Source organism: Lactuca saligna, chromosome 3, assembly GCF_052625555.1.
Source record: "Lactuca saligna cultivar CGN05327 chromosome 3, ASM5262555v1, whole genome shotgun sequence".
Lineage (NCBI taxonomy): Eukaryota > Viridiplantae > Streptophyta > Magnoliopsida > Asterales > Asteraceae > Lactuca > Lactuca saligna.
Genome location: NC_136419.1, coordinates 211,874,162 through 211,895,978, shown reverse-complemented (window position 1 = coordinate 211,895,978; position 21,817 = coordinate 211,874,162). Strand labels below are relative to the sequence as shown.

General features: G+C 30.9%; 1 protein-coding gene across 2 annotated transcripts; it reads right to left on the bottom strand.

The window, feature by feature from the left end:
* Positions 1-2,097: 2,097 nt before the first annotated feature.
* Positions 2,098-5,002, bottom strand: LOC145037784 (vesicle-associated protein 1-2-like). Of its 2 annotated transcripts, none has more exons than XM_078986501.1 (8): positions 4,641-5,002; positions 4,444-4,514; positions 3,978-4,059; positions 3,770-3,885; positions 3,512-3,676; positions 3,347-3,388; positions 3,125-3,202; positions 2,098-2,379 (listed from the first exon to the last, which is right to left on the bottom strand). In XM_078986501.1, exons 1-8 carry the CDS (start codon positions 4,690-4,692, stop codon positions 2,272-2,274), a joined length of 714 nt encoding a protein of 237 aa, XP_078842627.1. In that variant the 5' UTR covers positions 4,693-5,002; the 3' UTR covers positions 2,098-2,271. The 2 variants fall into 2 exon arrangements, with proteins under 2 accessions (XP_078842627.1, XP_078842628.1); XM_078986502.1 differs by having other exon boundaries at positions 3,536-3,676.
* Positions 5,003-21,817: the final 16,815 nt, after the last annotated feature.

Sequence of the window (21,817 nt, the reverse complement as noted above, 5' to 3'; positions counted from 1 at the left end):
AAGGACCATCTGTGAGCATAAAACAAAGGATGTTTTTGTTATTTAACAAAACTTAACAGAATTTGTTCAGAAAGTTAGTTATAACGATTATTTGTGTGCAAGGTTTGCTCCGTAGGGACCATTTCAGGGAAAAAAGTTTTGTAAGGATCATATCAGGGAAATACTGTAAAGCTAAAGGACCATCCGTGTAATTTGTTCCAAAAAAATTTGACAAAAAAAGAGAAGCAAACATACATAACCTTAGGGATCAATCTTGCCAAACACTTAAGAAGTTTACTATTCCTAACTTTCATATCTTTAATATATACTAGAAAAGATTCCTCGGCGTTGCCGGGGTCGGAAGGTACTGCTTTGTAAAATAAAGTAGCATGTTGAATTGCATTGAGATAATCTAGTAAATGAAGATAAACAATATCATTTAATTACATAAGTAAAGAAATCTAAATCATTATTTCTTGCAATAAATGAGGAAAATAAAGAAATGGTCTCACAAATTAAACTTTATTGCCATGTATGGCAGCGGTCAGAAAACCAATCCGGAAAATATATACCGTTGCTTTTTGCCCGTTAATGTGAGGGTAATTTGGTCTTTTCATGTAGTAGGGACTGAATTTGTTATCATGGGTAAACCATATGGACCATTTATGTAATTTTGGCGGCGGTGGTGGTGATGGCAGATGGTGGGTGGGTTGATGATATTGGGTGGGTATTTTGTCTAACAATCGTGTAATTTTGTCTAACAATAATAATAATAATAATGAGAGACCATTTCAACCAAAAGACTAAATACTAATAATATGTAATAAAATGTGAGGGTTATGAAAAATTCAAACCAAAATAAAAAAGTTTTGTGAATAAAAACAATGGTCAATGTTGTAAGTTGGAAAACAAAAACAAAAAGACACTTTACTATTAAAATCTTTAATAACTTTATATATATATATATATATATATATATATATATATATATATATATATATATATATATATATATATATATATATATATATATAACTTTTTCACAGAAAACAAGATAAATAAAACCCCCCAAAGGATTTTTTAGGACCACCCTTAATAAATAACATGTTCTTGAAAACTCAGTAAACTCATTGAAATGCTACAATAGGTTTTTTAGTTTGTCAAACATAATCTAACAAAAAACTCAAAAAAATAAACAAAATATACCAAACATATCCTAATAGTAGGGTTGTGCAAAAAACCGCACAAACCGCACAAACCGCCCGCACCGCATAATGCGGTTTAGAATTTCGCGGTGCGGTTTGCGGTTCATCATTTTATCAAACCGCACTATGCGGTGTGGTTTGCGGTTTGTATTTATAAAACTGCGGTTCAAACCGCACCGCACCGCATGTTGTATATATACTTTTTTTTCTTTTTTTTGTTATAACTTCAAATCACGATTTAGAAATGATGTATATAAATATATTTCTTACAATAACCAAATATCTATAACCTAACATTAAATCACTATTAGATCAAGATCTCATGGTTTACAAGAATATATAAATTATAACGGCAATATAAAGCAATAACAATGATATTTACAAAACTATAGTAACATGAGTCGCAATTTATTAAAAACGATTTAACTCGAAAATTGTATTTGTTTTTATAAAATGAAAGCAATCATTTTTTTAACCCGGTCAGGTTTTTAGTTTTTTGATAGATTTAATGTGAAACAACTCATCAAACCGCACAAACCGCAACTAAACCGCATAAACCGCCCGCATCAAACCGTACCGCATCATGCGGTTTTGAACATCTGTGGTTGGATTTGCGGTTTCTAAAATATTCAAACCGCATATGCGGTGCGGTTTGCGGTTTTGACTCGAAACCGCACCAAACCGCACCGCGCATACCCCTACCTAATAGGTCTTTCCACATATAAAAAAGCTATTTTCAATAATCAAAAACATTGACGTCTTTTTTTTTCACAAACGTGAGCAAGAATGACTCTTTATCCCAATTTTATTCCACATTTTTAGATGGGGCAAAATATTACAGTTTGCCACATTAATTTTAGTTCCAATTCGGGTTCAAACAAACACTAATTAAACCATTGAAAACACAATAACAAAAAGATAAACCACACGCAATGGATGCTCGATTTAGGAGCTTTGTTAGGGAAATTACACAACATATGAAAATGAAAAAGAAAAAAAAAAAAACATTTGTCTTTGAATATCACAATAACACAGCCTTTGTCCACTGTCTTTTTTTATCCGTCTTCCATTGATAAAATAAAAATATTTACTTCAAATAATATCCCAAAATAATCCCCAACAAACCGATAAAAAGAACCGTTATGAGTGACACACCACCGCCACTTGTTTTGTTGCCTTGACGCCTCAACAATTCCTTCAAAAAAAAAAAAAAAAACGATTTGAAAAAATCTTCCGAATTATAGCATTGTATTCTTATTGGGATATTATACTTTGAAAAACTTACTATATTATTATAACAATGAAAAATGCTTTGTATTTGAATGGTATTGTTATAATAAGCTAACTAACTGATAACTGAACAGCTAGCTGTTATATAAAAAAACTAGCTGGTAGTTAAAAAGTTAGCTGATAAAAAATGATATTTAGTAAAACTAGCTGATAAGCTAGTTGAAAGATATTAAATGACATAAATAGGCATTTAGAAGAATACGTTTTTTATAATTAATTGAGGGTATATTTGGGAATTTTCAAAAAGGCTCATGGAAAGCTAATCTAAGGCTATCTTTGCCATAATAGCTTTTCAGCTAGTTGATAGCTGAAAAGTCAGCTGTTAAATAAAAAGCTATCTGATAGCTGAAAAGCTAGCTGATAGAAAATGTGGATTGCTAAAACTAACTGAAAAGCTAGTTGAAAGATATAAAATAACAGAAAAGGACATTTAAAAGAATGTGTTTCTATAATTAATCAAGAGGTATATTTGGAAATTTTTTAAAAAGCTACTCTAAGTAGCTAAAAAAACCTCAAAAAATAACCTTAATTGTAATAAATCGGATTGTTATTTCATTAACAACCTATTTTTTCATTTTAATAAATCGAATATTCATGAAAAAAAAAAAAAAGCAGTGGAAACTTAATTTAATCCAAGTAAAGTGACATACGAGTTCTTGGTGAAGCTTATTCTTTTGTTGAACTGCAGAATTCTTCTCTTCAGTCAGCCTAGATATAAGGGATCTTGTCTGCAAACAAAATATAAAATCATTAAAATACACAAACACTGAAATAAAAATATATTTGAAACATACAGATAAAAAATTTAATCATTTTGTAATGCCAAAAGATAGTAGCAGAAATTTGAATAGCAAAGTAGCTCAGAAAATAACCTCTGATAATTTCTCATTAGATTCAGCAAATCCTCGTGGGACCTACAAAAAGTTAATGAATTTGTATGTCAATTACATCAAAAGGTTAAAAACGTAAATATCCATATACTATCCACAACCTAAAACACCAAAAGGCAAAAGCCAATTAAAAATTAAAAAACTCACAGAAGAAGAGTCATTTGTGTTTACAGTGACATTATCTGATATTGAAGCTCTTGGAGAGGAACCTTCCTCTGATCCTTCTCTAACTGGTGATGGTGGTTGATGAGGAGAAACATAATTAACTTTCAATTTGCATTCCTCCACTTGATTCCCAGAATCCTTGCTAAACTGTTGTAAAATAAATGTAAAAAAAAACCTTACAAATTCCATTCATGGAGTCAATACTTTGAAGAACACAATCTGATTAGGTTACGTAATTACCAATTCTGGAGTAATATCTTTAGGGGAAATTCCAGGAGTTGCAACTGCACTCTGAAGTAAAAACTTGTCCTTGCATTGCATGTCAGGAGGAGCCTCCTTTTGAGCTTGCATTGTCACTATAAACATATCAATGTCAGTTTCATGATTATGTAAGCAAATGAAAAGAAAAGCTTTTATATATATATGAAGTAAAAGAGTAGAGGGAAACCTATGACATCACAAGAAGCGTAAGGCAAAACAACTCCAGTGTTTGGACGAACACAATACTTCTTTGGATTTGTAGTTTTCACCTGAAATTTCATCAAAGAAAGAAAATTAAGAATATAACGTTGATTGTTTACTACTTTATGAATATCAGAATAGTTTCAACTCCAATGTAACATCAAGAAGTAGTTTGTGATCTTATGATCCTCTGTTTGTTCAAACATATAGATGCCTAAAAATATGTAAATTGATTACTATGGTTGTGGTTATTTTAAATCGAAAAGAAACCTAATTAGACACAAAATGATAATTGTATAACCATAACAACTTAATTCTAGTGATAAATTCGAAAGCGAATAAGCTTATACGTCTCAACATCATATACTTCTTACCTCAGAACAGAAAATCAAAGAATTTTTTTGTTGATATCTAAATCAAAATACTACTGAAACCGATAACGATAACAGTACCTTAAACGCCACATGATTATTCGTCTTGTTCGTCAATTGCATGGAACAGGAGATCTGCTTCTTCAATTCAACTACGAAAGTGAAAACCATATTCACAAAATTAGGAATTTAGCGGGAGAAAATAGCAACAGATCTGCAAACGAGAAGCGGAATCGCGCAATAAACTAAGTAAAAGAGTACTAGAATCGTATAATTACAAGGAAACTCAAGCTCCTGAGGCTCGACGCTGAGAAGTTCTCCAGTACTCATTTCTTCTCCTCTTTTTGCCAAATTCAACCACTAAACAAACCGTTGCCGGAAAAATAGGAGCACAGAAAACTTTCGCCGGCAGTCAACTGGAGATAGTATATCCCGTTACCGACGTCGGAGAATCCAGAGAGAGAGAGAAAGAGAGATCTCGTTTTCGATTTGTGTGCGTTTGTGTTTTTGTGTGTGTAGGAGAGAGAGAGAGAGAGAGAGAGAGAGAGAGAGAGAGAGAGGTTTGTTTTTTTGAACAACTGAGGCTGAAATCCGGTTCACTGGTCTTTGTTTCCGGTTCACAACTCAGTATACCAAAATTCCAAAACTACTGATCAACTATATATACTTATATTTTTATATTTAGATAAATTATGATATTTAATAATTTATTACCATTTAATAATTAATTAATATAAGTTAATAGGTCGAACAATGAAATGTCTTCTGATATATGTTCATACGTAAACTACATATAATATTTGTTATAATATTTAATGATTAATTTTTAGTAACTTTTAAAAATTTATGTATTGATTATAAATATTTCATGACACCTAATGTGAGTTAAAGATCATGTGGTTATCATTTAAAACAAATTTTGGAATTTTTATTACATTTTCCTGTTAACATGTTTATACAGCTAGTTAAATATTATGTAAAACGTTGATTTCATGTGAAAGAAATACACGCATAGTTTTTTAGCTAAGTCTATTGTAAAATTTAAGTGTTTGATATTAAACTTCAAGTCTTATTCAGTGAGCAACTTTTAAATATTATGATATTTTTTATTCGATAATCGCCCATCTTAAAGTAATTATGTGATCACCTTTTAATTTGTGGCCTTGTTTTCCTTTTTCCTTTGGGGTGTGCTGTGGAGCGTTATAGTCAACAAAATCATTTGCCACACTATAAAAAAAATGAAGAAAACGATTAGCATTATATATATATATATATATATATATATATATATATATATATATATATATATATATATATATATATATATATATATATATATATATATATATATATATATATATTTAGTTAGGTTCATTTGAGACCACTTATATTTTGTGAGACCGTGAAACGCATTTTTTTTATTTTTTTTAGTTAATTCAAGTTCTGAAAATAATATTTAAAAAAAGAATTTTTGGATTTTTCCATTTATTTTGCATTTTAAAATTATTTTTTAGAATATGTATAATGTAATATTATATTAGAATATTTCACGTATTTTTCAAAAAAAACGGGATTTTTTTTTAGTTAATTCAAGTTTCGAAAATAATATTTAAAAAAAGAATTTTTAGATTTTTCCATTTATTTTGCATTTTAAAATTATTTTTTAGAATATGTCAGTGTAATATTCTATTAGAATATTTCACGAGTTTTAAAAAAAAACGGGATTTTATTTTATTTATTTTTTATTTTTTTAGTTAATTCAAATTCCGAAATAATATTTAAAAAAAGAATTTTTAGATTTTGTATTTATTTTGCATTTTAAAATTATTTTTAGATTTGGTCTCACAAAATTAAAATGGTCTCAAATGAACCTGAACCTATATATATATATATATATATATATATATATATATATATATATATATATATATATATATATATATATATATATATATATATATATATGTTCAAATGAAAACCCCTAAAGGTTAAGAACCCTAAGAACCTCTAAACTTAAACTATAAAATAAGATCTTGGATATTTTTCTTACATCCAAACACTCCCACTCAACTCAAACACAAACCCTCTATTTATCATCATCAACTACAACCATTGTCGCCACCTACCGTCGCCACCACCTACTGGTGCCGCCACTTACTGTTGCCATCACCTACGATAGCGGTTCCGGCCATCGTCCCCATCATATTCCAGCATCATCTTTTTCTCCTTATTTTTTGGTGAAACACCACCAGATCTACATCAGATCCGGTGTCCTCCATCTTTTTTTCTCTTGATCTCTATGAAAGACCACGAGATCTGGTCCACCATGACCTCTACCAACCATAGATGTATGTCTTCAACCTTTAAAATCTTTTGTTTTCATCAGATCTGAAGCGGTTCAGTCCAAATCTATGATCTCCGACGTTATATCTATGATTTCTGACACAGATCTATGATTTTTGCTTATGGATCTATGATTTATGCCTTCAGATCTACGATTTCTGACGAGATTGACGGACTATATTTGAGATCGATGCCAATGGTTACTACAACTACTGCCTTGCCGGTATGGTGTAACAGCGCCAACTCAATTCCATCTTTTTCTCTCTGGTCTTTAGTAAAATAACACCATATTTGCATTAGGTATGTTAAACATAGTTTTTTTTTCTTTTTGTTAAGTTGTGAATTTAATGTTCTAATCTCTCATTTGTTGGTTACTTTTGTTAAACATAGTTTTTTTTTCTACTATTAAGTTGTTAATCCATGTTATGTTTTTTATAATGTTTGCATCAAGTTTTTATTCACTTTATGTTTTATTGTTGTTAAGTAGTGAATTGAATTTAAAATGTGTGTTATTATGTTAGTGTTTTCTTAAATATATGAATTTTAATTTTTTTTAAGCCTTGAACTGTGATGTTTTCATGTTTTAACTATTGTTTAGTTCTATTTAAGTTAGTTAATGTGAATGTGTGAATTAATGTGAAGCTCTGGAGTCCCTGAGAGCCCGATAAGTGGAAGCTCTCAAGTCGGGATTCTGCCAGTGCAATTTCCAGACTTTTTCAGGAAAATCCCTGTAATTTAAGCTACGCTTCTAGTGTAACTTATATTTATAATCACAGTCGTTGTTATGGATATATATATATATATATATATATATATATATATATATATATATATATATATATATATATATATATATAATGATTTATCAGTAATTGTAGTTATAATGCTGAGTGATTTACTTACAGAAGAGGTGTCTAGAATGGGCATGTTGGCTTGCTTGCTGGATTTTAGAAATGCTATATTCCGAAATGATCTTGCTTCCTAATTGCCATGCATGGTTGACCCTTATTTGATAAAACTCTCACTATTTATTGGGATTAGTGAAAGATCTAGTTTTCATTACGAGATTGTCATAGATATTAATAGGTTAAATTATTATAGGTTAATACCAGTGTTGCAAAACTCGGCCTACTCGGCCGATTACTCGGAATCGGCCCTCCACCGAGGCGAGTAATGTCAACTCGGCCAAAAAACTCGGATTTAGTCAAAATCGGCCAAAAATCGGTCAAACTCGGTCAAAAATCGGACAAATTCGGTCAAACTCGGGCCTACTCGGTCTTACTCGGGCCTACTCGGTCAAACTCGGCCAACTCGGTCAAAATCGGTCAAACTTGGTCAAAGGGTCAAAATTGTCATAAAAAGAGAAAAAAGTCAAGAATTTCAAGATTAATATGTATAATGCACTTAATGATTTATTATTTAACACAGACATGTGATTATTACAACATGTATATCTTAAATTTTCAGTAATTATCCACGTAGTGAGATAATTATGTGTATTTCAGTTTTTTATGTATTCACATGTATCTAATTTTGGTTATATATTTCAATCAAATTATGATTTTAACTTATGATTTTGACATATATAATTTTCTAAAAAATATTTCTACATGTATTACCGAATCCGAGTACTCCCCGAGTACTCCCGAGTACTCGCTACTCCCCAGTCGGCCGAGCAGGTACCGAGTAGCGAGTTCTACAACCTTGGTTAATACTTGTTCGGCGCGCTACCCGCCAACTGGATTGCCAGTAGAATTGCCTAGATACCTACCAATCATCTGAATAATTGTCCAGGTGAGTTATCTCATTATATTATGTATTATAATACATGTCCATGTATGTTAGGATAAAGAGCTAGTAAAAGTAAATTTGATAGAATAATCTCTATGAGAGTCTTTAAACCCACATAGAGTTAGTTAGGGGTTGATGGTGGAATGACCAAAGTATGGGAGCCTATAGACATGTATGTTGACAAAATAGCATGTAGGCCATAAGTACACATATTATTGACAGATCGTGAGCCATTATTTGTATGCATGTATATGTATGGTGGTATATGATATTTTGGGGAACTCACTAAGTCTAGCGCTTACCCAGTTGTTTATAAAAAATTTCAGGAACTTCATCGGTTTGTAAGAAAGGCAAGATTTGACTGTACTAAATGTAATTATACTCTGATATATTTTAATAAATAAAAATGAAAAATTTTGAGTTAAAAGTTGGAACATTACCGGCTTTTAGTTAAAACACTATAATTATTTTAATACTCGTGGTCATCCAAAATCTTTTGATAACTAACCTATCTAAAAACTAAAATTTTGTACACAATCAACTATGAATTTTAGTAAAGTGTTTCCAACTAAAAGCCTAGAAAAGCAGTGTCTATGTTGTTTTAAAGCAACACCTACAAATATAAGATCATGAATTGTTCAAATTTATGCAAACTAAATTAATAATCACTAGGTAGATGTGAAGTTATGAAGAAGAGATGATTACCCAACAACATCAGATCTAAAACATGTTATAGAAACATCTAAAACATGTTATAGAAACAAGGAAATAATTAAGAACAAATTGTATGAAGTGGTAACTTACTTTACACTTTTTCTTAAAATATCAGATTTTTACCAATAATATTAATGTACTTCCATTTATTTATTGATAATTACGTACTTGTACTTGTCTTACTAGGAATATCAATACACAATTCATAGCAATGTAATTACATGTTCATTACACATAATGGTAATGTATTAACCATGTTCTACTCATAGTAGCAATGTACTTACATTTGTGTTCTAACCCTAAATATAAAAAAATTGCCATAGAAACCCTACTATGACGTCTATTCATATCATACCTCATACATTAGGTATTCAAATGGTCATTCTTAACATTTATAAGACTTTATGCTAACTTCATAATATACAATAACATTTTTTGCAACGACATTTAATCAAAGAAACATGAAAACATATTTGTTAAAGCATATAACATATATAACATGTATGATTGTATGTATCCCGATAAATCACATAACATAATAACTTTTCTTTGTAACCTCTACACTTATTCTACATGTTGATATTGAGCCTTTGAGAGCACTTATAACCTTTTGAGATGAAAATAATGCTTAACTTCACATGTTATTTGTAGGTAAATTGTGTGCATTCATTTCCTTTTTCTTTAGGCTTTTAAATTGGTACACTCATAAGAAAGCTACACCTCATGTACTTGTCTTTAGTTATCTATTTAGAATTTTACACCTCATTTACTTGTCTTAGCTTATCTATGTATGAGCTTGCAACTCATTACTTGTCTTAGCTTATCTATTTTGAAGCTTACAAATCATGTTTATAGCATTCATTTGTCATCTACTAGCTTGCTTCATAACTAAAATATAGAAAACCCTTGTTTCTAGTTGCACAGTTCATTTGTAGGCTTTCTTGATCATCACTTTATGTTTGCTTTGGCATGTTCAATGAATACGGGTAGAATTAATGTTTTTATTTCAAAATCATTTGAATATTTTCTAAATGATGTGAAATTCAGTCTTAAAATCTCAATTAACATTTTAAGTTCACAACTTTAAAACTTTCAAATACAAGGGTGTTTACAATCATTGTGATGATATTTGATTGTAAACACCATTGCATTTGAAAGTTTTAAAGTTATGAACTTAAAATGTTATATATATATATATATATATATATATATATATATATATATATATATATATATATATATATATATATATATATAGGGAAAAGATCAAATGAGAACACATAAAAGGTTGAGAATGCGAGAACAAGTATATTCATTTATGATTCCATGTATTCATTTGTGGAGAAATGATAAATTTTTACGCATAATCAACATGAAAATTATTTTCTCTTCAATTGAAATTAAATGCGTAAAAATTTATCATTTCTCCGCAAATGAATAAATGGAATCGCAAATGAATATACTTTGTTCTCGCGTTCTCAACCTTTTTTCTGTTCTCATTTGATCCTACTCCTATATATATATATATATATATATATATATATATATATATATATATATATATATATATATATATATATATATATATATATATATATATATATATATTGTTGGATTAGTGTCTAAGTCCATAACTATTTTGGTATGTACTTGACCCGATGGTGCATGGTCCTTTTGGGTTGCCTTCACCAAAGCAACTTGATAAGATGAATTATCGAGAGTAAGGATTAAATATGATTTATTAATATATTATGGGAATAATATATTAAAGGAGAAATCATATTTTTTAATTAATATTGGTCAACAATTAATTGGTAATTAGTTTTGTGACTAAAAGAGATTAATTAAACTTAAGGGACTGAAATTGTAATTATAAGATGATTACAATTTGGGCCATGGATTGCCTTGTATTAAGGGATGGACGAATTCTAATGGGAAACCCATAAGGAAATCGTCCATGGGCTTAATTAAAGGAGTCTATGGGTTGCTTAGGGCTTAAGCATCCAAATTAGGGTTTCCTTGTTAGATAACCCTAATAGCCCAACTATATAAAGATCCCTTAAGGCTCAAAAACGTGGCTAAGCTTCTTGTAAGGGTTTACACACGTTTTTGGCAGCCTCCATCCTCTCTCCTCTTCATCCTCTTGCTTATGGTGTTTGTGAACCATTAGAGGAGTGACACTTGTGACTCTAAGCCTTCCAAAGTCAATACAAGGAGGAATTGGGATTGTTATTGCTACATAACAATCAAGGTATGATCTTAAACCTAATTACATATTAATATGATTACTTGAATGCTAGAATTAGGGTTTATAGTCTTGGATTCAAAGCATGTACAATAGAGAAACCTAGATCCAAGCATTAGGGTTTGTATGAGCACATAGGATGTCTTATGACCAAAACCCATCAGTGGTATCAGAGCCTAGCTTGGTTTCAATTGTATTGATGCATTGTATAACTGAAAATTTTGATTTTTTGGATTGTGAAGGCTGGACTCGCCGAGTCCATGCAGACTCGATGAGTCCATGCCTGACTCGACGAGTCAACTTGTCAGATAATGTTTATCTCGGGATTTCTTGCTGTTTTTGCATATGGATAGTTACCTTATCATGTTAGATCAATATAAATCCGATTTTATGATATATATGACTATATTCTTGATCTAATTAAAGATAATTATAAATTAACAAGATAATTGTTTCCTTATAAGATAATTGATTAATTATTTTGAGTAAATTGATAAATTGTTTTGCAAGAAATCATTAAACAAATCAAATATGGATAATTATGTAATTAAATGTTAGTTTAGATTATTTGTTATTTGATCCTTGTTGTTATGAAAAGTTTCATATTTTCCCCTTTAGGTTTTATAGTTTAAATTTGAACCCAAAAGTTTTGGAGTTTTGAAATTTAAATAGTTAAAACCCTAATGTTTTGAAAAAGGTTTTAAAACTTGCCCTCAAGTTTTGGAATTTAAAAGTTGATTAAAGGTTTAATTAGAAATGTTAAATTCTAAAACCCTAGTAATGTTTTGAAAAAAATTCAAATCACACCCTTATGGTTTTATTAATTAATTAAGGAGTATAATTAAAAGAGATTTAATAAATCCATAAAGGTTTAGGTTAACCTTTTAATTGAATTAAAAGTGTAATTGTTAAAGTTAACCATATAGTATTTTAAAAGTATAAAATACACCCTATACTATATATAACATTAAAAGTCTAACATTATATATATATGTATGAGTAAAAGTCAGTCTTACCGTTAGTAGGCCTCATTCACGAAGCTGGTCTATAAGGGGTGTTTAAGGAAATTGCCTATAAAATGGCGATTGAATGGGTATCCACTCTTACCCACCGCACTCTTGACTAGTGGAGGGTCGTTAGCCGAACGGGTAGGATAGGACGAAACCTTCCATTATAAGTATAATGAAATACAAAGTAACTAAATGTTTTTCAAATTCCCAATCTTAGTTACTTAGGCAAAAGTGAATTGATGCAATTCCATGAAATTACACTTTGTGCTCTTGCGAAGACGTTAGTGGAGCGTGTGTGGTTTACCGGCACACTAAATGGTTCTGAGCAAAGGTAGCAAAGGGTGACTCAATGTTTGTCATAGTTCGGTGGAGCGTGTGTGGTTTACCGGCACATCGAATAGGTGATTGTAACATGTGAGGGCACCATGTAGTTTGCATGGTTATTCACACCCGCTTTGTGATCCTCGGCATCCCAGTCACAAACAAGAGGGGCATATCGAGATTTAAACATGCCATTGAAATGTTCAATGAATCTCAAAGGATCTAGGAGTTTTCATAGATTTAAAACTTAAATTTCTTTTTCGTTTTTCATGGTGGAAATTAGTGAATCGTCATTCACTTACCTTCAAATGTTCTTCAATTTGGGTTACGGCATCCCTCTCCCGAGTTGTAGAATATTGTGTTGGGTCCTAGCCTTAGTATTTCATTTGGGTGATTTACTAAGGACTCAATCAATCAACTAACTTAAATTCTTTTTTCTCCCGATGTCAAAGTTCGACAACTATGGTCTTCTCAAATCCCGTGGAACAAGCATTCCACATGAAGATGATATTCCACGATTCGATCGAGGAACAAGAAATCATGTTTCACTTCCTCCTCCTCCTCCAATTGTTCTCCCTAACCCACAATATTGTAAAATTGAAAGGTTCAATATCACTCAAGCCCTTTGGCAAGTAAACATAAAGAAGGAAAGTCGGTGTGTGCACACGTCTTAGGGATGAAGTCACACTGTTGGGATCCGTTGTCTGTGAGGAAGTGGCTGTTGATTGGGTTCTTCAATCACTTCCTAACTCATATAGTGAGTTCATAAGAGAGTACTATATGATGAACCGCGATGTGACCCTTATAGACCTCACCTATATGCTTATTGCTGCTGAATCAGTAATGGTTTGGCGCAATAGAAAAGCAAAGTTGATTGGTGAATCTGCCTTCAAGACCTCTATGGATATAGACAATGGCAACGAAAGACATGCAATGATCGAAAAGGTTGATCATAAGAGAAAGGCGATGTCTGAAGTAGTACCATGTGTTGTTCCAAAAGAGTCAATTTGCTTTTATTGCCAAGAGAAGGGGGATTGGAGACGAAGTTGCCCTATTTACCTAAGAGATCTAAGAGATGGGAGAGTCAAAAGTATGACTACGCTTTAGGTAAGAATCCACTATGTAACTCCATTAAGTTCCTATTCATTGATTCTTAATACATGATGTGATAAGATTGCATTTGAATGTTTTGAAGGATCGGTGAAAAGAAAGGAAGCTTGATAAGAGAGCAAGATGAATCTAATCACAAGTGATGGATCTTGATCGCATGGACTTGAAGATTGGATTTTGAGCTTAGATAGTTATGATAGAGTTGTTAGATATTTTCTTTTTACATAGTTTTCAATAGATTTTGCATTGTAAGGACAAATGTTTTTCCGCTGCTTTTATAAATAAAATAAATTTTGTTTGACTTATTTATTTATTTGTTTACTTCCTTGCAATGAAATCGTTATGAAAATTGATGTTTGCATATTTCTACAACGAATGGATATGATTCTTAGTTATGTTATTTATGGAAATGTTGAGAATTTACCAAATATGGAGAGTTTCTCATCGCCCAAAGTTTCAATTGGACTGAAATTTGGAATCACGCAACTTGGTTGCATGATGAATGAGAAATTTCATATTTGGAAATTAGACAAATTCGTTGACAAAGTGTCAAGTGAAGGACTAGGAGATCGAGTACACAAAGTTGTGTGTTGATCAAGTTCACCATAAGAGTAACAAAGATATTTGTCATGATTTACTAATGGCTTAGTAAATATGATTACACTTACAAGATTAAGTGTAATTCTGAATTGATTAAAGGGTTTAGATCAATAGTTGAACGAATAAGAAGAATCAAGTAGGCAGAAAGATAAAAGTTTCTCCATTCTAAAAAGAAGGGAGAGTAGCTTTTACGCTTTATAATGGGTTTTAATGATTAAGAACCATATCTCAATTGATCCTCTAAGTAAGTCTTAGTACAATTGTATGTTTAAGAAGAGGAATCAAGGATTGAAGAAATGGTCTATCATACTTCGTTCCAATAACAAGTCTTAAAGTTAAGATTGTGACAATGAGTGAAAAGTATTAAAGGTTTATAACATTCATCAAATGTGGAAAGTTGTGATGTCTTGGATAAGACAAAGGCCAACTAGGACCAATTTATGAAATGTTTTGATAAAAGCTACACTAACTCTTGAATAGTTGGTTGTCAACAAATGTTTATTGACAAGAGAATCATATATGTCAAGGAGTCAGTGGGAGTCTTAATGGTTTTGAAAGGTTTCAAGAACAAATCAAATAAACCTTATTGTTCATCACTAGCACACGAGTTGAGGTTTACAACCTATCGTGTTAACATTATTTTGTTTCTGTGCTGTTTCCAATTGAGTTAATTATGCATGCGAGTTCTTTGAGTTCTCATTTTGAACGCGTAAAAGGCAAGGCACCTTGATCAATGAAAGGTACATTGATAGGAAAAGGTGAGTTGCTTAACTACTTGGAAGACGTGGTGGGCAGCTGTGCTACCATAAGGCAAGAAATCAAGATTAAGAAAGTTCGATCCATATGAGTTTGAATTTGTCGTAAACTATGGTTTTAACAAATTCACATGGATAGGAACAAATACACCATTTAAATCTAAGTGTCATAAGATTTCCTCCTTCATGAAAATGATTGTGAGAAAATGCTTTCACTAAGAAAGATTTTAAAAGATAGTGATTGTAAAATTGCATTCTCGAATTCGATCATGGTTACGGCATCCCTTTCCATAATTTGAATTGTGAGGTTTGGCAATTAGTCTTAATTGTTAAGACACACATATGAACTATCTAAGGCAAAAGTGTATAAGTTCAAGAAGCCTTGATAAAAGATTATCAAAGCACTAACTATTAGAAACATGAACTTAAGAAATTCAATAAGTATTGTTTTTCTGGAAGTTAAGATGTTTATGAATACATGTAGAAGCTAGTGGGAGCATAAGTGTTATGTTTTATAATAATCATAATGATAGTGGGAGCATAAATGTTATGACTGTATGATTATTAAGGCACGTATTGCATAGTTGGCAATATTAATTATAGAAAACAAGAGTCATACTTTGCAAAGTTGTAAGGGTTGTATAGTTGTTTTGCTATAATTAAGGGAGAGAATATTATGCTTCATTTCAAATCTAAAGGATTAGGTTGTGGAATGTTAATAAATTTAGTCAAAGGTACATAGTGTGTTCTTAAAATTTCGATTATGATTACGACATTCCTCTTCACAATTCGAATTTTGAGAACATAGCAAATAAAACATTATGCGTCGTGTCCCATACGCTTCGAGTATAGGATCGATTGCAAATGCTTTAATGTTTGACCATTCTAAAATTTTCCAAATGTCTAGTGCATTTAGAGGGAAAAGGGACTAGAATCGGTTTTGACTAAAATAATTAAACAACTATCAAAGGACAATCCAAAGTTCGACGAGGATTGGTCGCTTGTGAGTAGTTGGAAGCATGGTATTAATGGACCATATTGACATTATGATGAATAGAAAAGATTCTATTAAGAAATGAGTTGTCATATGGAAAGTATGGAAATGTATCCATATTGGGAAGTAAATATTTAAAATCTATGACTAGATTAGAAACTTTTATGCAAAAGGATGTTCAAAGGAATGTACTTGGAGTGAGAGACATCGTATCTAAGGAATTGTCTTATAACAATCTTTGATAGAGGACTTTGTAATATCATTGGCAATAGTCTTTGTGACTTTGGTGCAGTGACATTACGAAAGGATCATTGCATAAAGTGTTAGAATCTAGCATATTCTATAAGTAGTGAGAATTTGATATTCTTGCACTTAAGAAAATGGATTTGGAGTTGTAAAATGAGAATGATTGGAAATGTGTTCAATTTGTCTATTTCACAAAAGTAAGAACCATAGGTAAACATTGTGTGCATGCTAGGAGCATGGGACAAGTGTAATAATTCAAGTAAGAAGTTGATTACCCGAAACGACAAATAATGAGTAATCGATATGGTGATAAATAAAACGTGTTTTGTTTATACTCAAAGGTTTGAGGCCATATGGGATTAGTATTATTCTTGTGTTTCACCTTGCATGTTTTGACTTCCAGAATAATTGAGTTTATTAAGAATAATCGAATTATTCAAACGGGCCACAGTCGTTCATATGTTGGAAGTAGATATGAATGAAGACTGTCATGAATTGGTGTGTGGATTGTCTAAAAGAGTATTAGACATAAGCAAATGTTTGCTGCAACGTTCATGAGTGCTTATGAATATGATTTGAGCATTGGATTAAACCCACGCTCACTTGGATCACTCCATGAATTGTATTACGAGTGATTAGTGAGACGATAACATCTTATATTCTTGAAACCGAGATGTGTGAGTTGTATCTTGCTAATCGGTTGCACATTGATAATGTGTAAACGTACTAGTAACTTGGTGTTATAAAACATATTGTTGTGTGTGATTTGGTTAGTGAGTGCAAGCAAGCATTGTATCAAATTTTATCCGTTCCTTTTATCCAAGGTAGGATAGAAGCGATATCTTTGGGCCCCTCGATGGTTTAGTGATGACATACGTAAATGCTCGGCCGGGCTAGGGCTAATTTGATTTGTTCAATTAGTCTGTCGTCATAAATCGGAAATCGAGATATAGTACAAAGAGAATGATTTGAAATCATATCTCATATGATATCTAGAATGGAGGAATATATGATCCCTTATCTAAGGACACGCGTATCTGATAGGATTAGAGTTGACAGCGGCTTTGGAAAGCTACGATTGCAGATCGGGATCTGAAGTCATACGCAGAATAGTTGTTAGACTTATCCAAGTGGGAGACTGTTGGATTAGTGTCTAAGTCCATAACTATTTTGGTATGTACTTGACCCGATGGTGCATGGTCCTTTTGGGTTGCCTTCACCAAAGCAACTTGATAAGATGAATTATGGAGAGTAAGGATTAAATATGATTTATTAATATATTATGGGAATAATATATTAAAGGAGAAATCATATTGTTTAATTAATATTGGTCAATAATTAATTGGTAATTAGTTTTGTGACTAAAAGAGATTAATTAAACTTAAGGGACTGAAATTGTAATTATAAGATGATTGCAATTTGGGCCATGGATTGCCTTGTATTAAGGGATGGACGAATTCTAATGGGAAACCCATAAGGAAATCGTCCATGGGCTTAATTAAAGGAGTCTATGGGTTGCTTAGGGCTTAAGCATCCAAATTAGGGTTTCCTTGTTAGATAACCCTAATAGCCCAACTATATAAAGATCCCTTAAGGCTCAAAAACGTGGCTAAGCTTCTTGTAAGGGTTTACACACGTTTTTGGCAGCCTCCATCCTCTCCCCTCTTCATCCTCTTGCTTATGGTGTTTGTGAACCATTAGAGGAGTGACACTTGTGACTCTAAGCCTTCCAAAGTCAATACAAGGAGGAATTGGGATTGTTATTGCTACATAACAATCAAGGTATGATCTTAAACCTAATTACATATTAATATGATTACTTGAATGCTAGAATTAGGGTTTATAGTCTTGGATTCAAAGCATGTACAATAGAGAAACCTAGATCCAAGCATTAGGGTTTGTATGAGCATATAGGATGTCTTATGACCAAAACCCATCATATATATATATATATGCACACGATTCTAAAAAATTATAAAAATTATGATATAACCAACTCTATAAAAAAATAAGTGTATTGAGGATTAACATGTAACTATTCTATAACTAATTTATAATCTGTGAGAATCACAATTATAAAATTAATTAAACTTTTATAGTAAAAACTTAAAATTATTAATCAGTTATTTTAAATAAACTATTAATTTAAGAGATATTTTCATTAATTATGTGAAATTATAATCTTTGATTCAAATAAATATGTAAAATTAATTTTTAATATATATTATACATTTTTTATTTGTGAATTAATGAAAATAATAATATAAATTTCAAATTTAGAATAAAGAATAAACATATTGATGTGATGAGGAGATCTAATAAAATTTAAAATAGAGAACTAATAAATTGACAAGTGACAAAATATTAATTAAAAGGTCTAATATGGTGACACATGACAAAAGACTACTCTTTTATTAGTATAGAGAGAAGAGATAAGTAACAACTATATATTTAGAACTTTTATAATCCGATAACTTTATAGATTTTAAAATGCGAAAAGAAATTATTTTTGGATACATAAAAAAATTATTAGCCAAAAAACTAGGTTTTGTAAGATAAACAAGTTGGTAGTTAAATAGATTTTCGACCAAAACATAAAATTAGAAGCAAAAGAACAAAATAATTCCAAAACAAAATTTATTTCCTTGACTCATCCAAATATTATAGAAAGTAACAAATGAAAAGTAAGAAAACACATTCACGTTTTAATTAGAAGAAATTTCCTTGGGATTGTTTTAAGGTTTAAGCTTCAATTAGTTTAGAATTAAATGAATTGTGTTGCTTTAATACGTGCACACCTTTTTAATGGTCTTTATGGTTGTTTAATGGTCTTTATGGTTGGGGTAATAAATGAATTGTGTAGCTTTAATATGAGGGAATGAATGAATAGTAAAAAAATAAAAATAAAAACTAAATGAAATGAACGGATCCATTATGTGTTCTTGTTTGGTATGTTAATAAAAAACAAAATCAAATGAATTTGATCCATCATGTGTTATTGTTTGGTTTGTTTCTTAGAGGAATCGATATGGAATAAAATAAATTTGTAAAAAGTCTTATTTACCCTCCTTTTATGTCGTCTCCGATACCCATCTTCAACCTAATTTGCATGATGCCATCGAAATTTTACTTCCCCAATCAGCCCACATTTTCCAATAACCCAACACAAGAAAATTCAATCAAGTGAAAATCGAATTTACGTAAACCATAAACCCACTATATTTGCTTCTGAAACACAGTTCCATTGACAATTAGTTTTTATATTTTGTCCAAAAATACTATTTAAAGTTTAAATATTTATTTGTATAATGATGCTTATTTATTTATTTATTTATTTTTGTCAATTGTTTTCTAATGAAGCATCTTTATTTCTAAAATCAAAACTAGCAACATATTATATCCAACATTTTTTCCTGTTCAAATGTGGTTACACGATTCATATGAACTAGATGGAATCAAGTGCGCCCGTTGGCGCTGATTCAATTTTTTTTTCTTTCTTTCAACTTGCAAATGTACTACTGGAACATACCATTATATTGATAAACATATAGTTAACATACATACATTTTTTGGAAACGTCTTCAATAGAGATTCAGGAAACAAAATACTTGAAGACAACAAAATATCAAAAGATTATAAGACAAAGAAACATATTAGATATATGGATGCTTGTCTTCGGGAAGGTTTTTTATATCTTTTTTTATTTTCTTGATAAGCTCATTTTTTTGGAAAACCATAACGCAGTTTAAAAGCAACAATGTGATTTACGTAAGAAAACACAAGTTATGATAATATAGGTTGATTGGTAGGATTCCAATTTCAAGGCATTAAATGAACCTCCCAAATTCAAATTAGTGAAATATCGTTTCAAAGCTAAACCTATGTCACTTGTTTTCCTGTTGAACTAACACTGGAAACAACCATCGGCTGAAAAATGACCCATTACAAAAAGCAAGCCAAAATTGCACCCATACCTATAAACAGGGGACAATTTCTGCCAAACCCTTAGGAAGTTTAACTGGAATAAGGAAATGCCAGTATAATATGATAATATTAGCCTCCAACAGGCCAACCCAAAGGCCACTACACATCTTGTTGAAGCAAAGTGTACGCTTGCTCAATTCCAAACCTTAAATCATCTAAAATGTATATAAGATTTTCTTCAAAACCAAGATAATTATGAAAAAAAAAAATCACTCAAAAAACCTACCAGGAACCTGTGCTAGAACTTTAGGATCACTGAAAATGTCAGCAGCCTTACGACGTTTGTTTGTAAGGATATGGAGTGTATGTGTGACATATTATCTTTCAAAAAGAAGCAAAATAGATAACTTAAGAAAATAGCAATTTTTCAAAATATTAAGAAAAAATTTGAAATTTGAAAGTATGATATTGTAATAAATCACCAGGAGTGTATGTGTGATATATTATCTTTCAAAAAGAAGCGAAATAGATAACTTAAGAAAATAGCAATTTTTCAAAATATTAAGAAAAAATTTGAAATTCGAAAGTATGATATTGTAATAAATCACCAGGATGTTGGTGCCACCACGGAAAGGGTCCTTAAAGATTGGCTGGGAACTACAAAAATAAAATTATTATTATAATTACTTCAAATAAAATGATATTTGTTAATTATTTATTTATTTGTTTATTAAACCGGACTTACTATAAGATAACTTCACTGCCTTCACTTGGTGCTTCAGTACTTCATCCATCATAATTCCACTTTGGAAGCTCAGAAGGATGCTCCACTGGTTTCGAGAGTGTCTAAAACAGAAATAATTTAAAAATATAAATTTTTTAAAAAGAATTTGAAAATAATTAAAGGAATCAAAAGTCAACATACCCTTGAGAGCTTAATCGTAGAAAAAATCAAAGCCATGATAATTGAGAAATCCCATAATTTGGCTATAAAAGAATTGCATTAAAAATCAAACATAATATGGTTAATCTATTAAATATGAGAGCTAAAAAATATCAAAACGAAATTGGAATGTGTATTTAGTATTTAGTTATTTAACTCAACTGCACCAACAACATTGCTATATGCTTTCACTGTTGCAACATCATGACAGTCATCATTTATCACCAAAAGCATTAGCTGAAAAATTGAAATGATTAAATATCATGTAAGCAGTGCTTTGTAACAGAATGATAAGGGCATTCTAGTCTTTTGAGAAATCAAGAGCTAGTCATTCCAAATTTTTTGGTTGGACAAAAAGGTGCATTTTTTTGTCCCATTCAATGTTCTTTCAAGGGTAAAAGTTGGGACCTGGACAATAGCCATTCACATTGGTACCCAATTCTATGAAGTTTTTTGCGA

Coding starts and splice junctions, on each gene's coding strand:
- LOC145037784 (XM_078986501.1), bottom strand. CDS start 4,692: ATGAGTACTGGAGAACTTCTCAGCGTCGAGCCTCAGGAGCTTGAGTTT. Junction 4,515..4,640: donor TCAGGAGCTTGAGTTTCCTT/GTAATTATACGA, acceptor TCACTTTCGTAG/TTGAATTGAAGAAGCAGATC. Junction 3,886..3,977: donor CGCTTCTTGTGATGTCATAG/GTTTCCCTCTAC, acceptor ATATGTTTATAG/TGACAATGCAAGCTCAAAAG.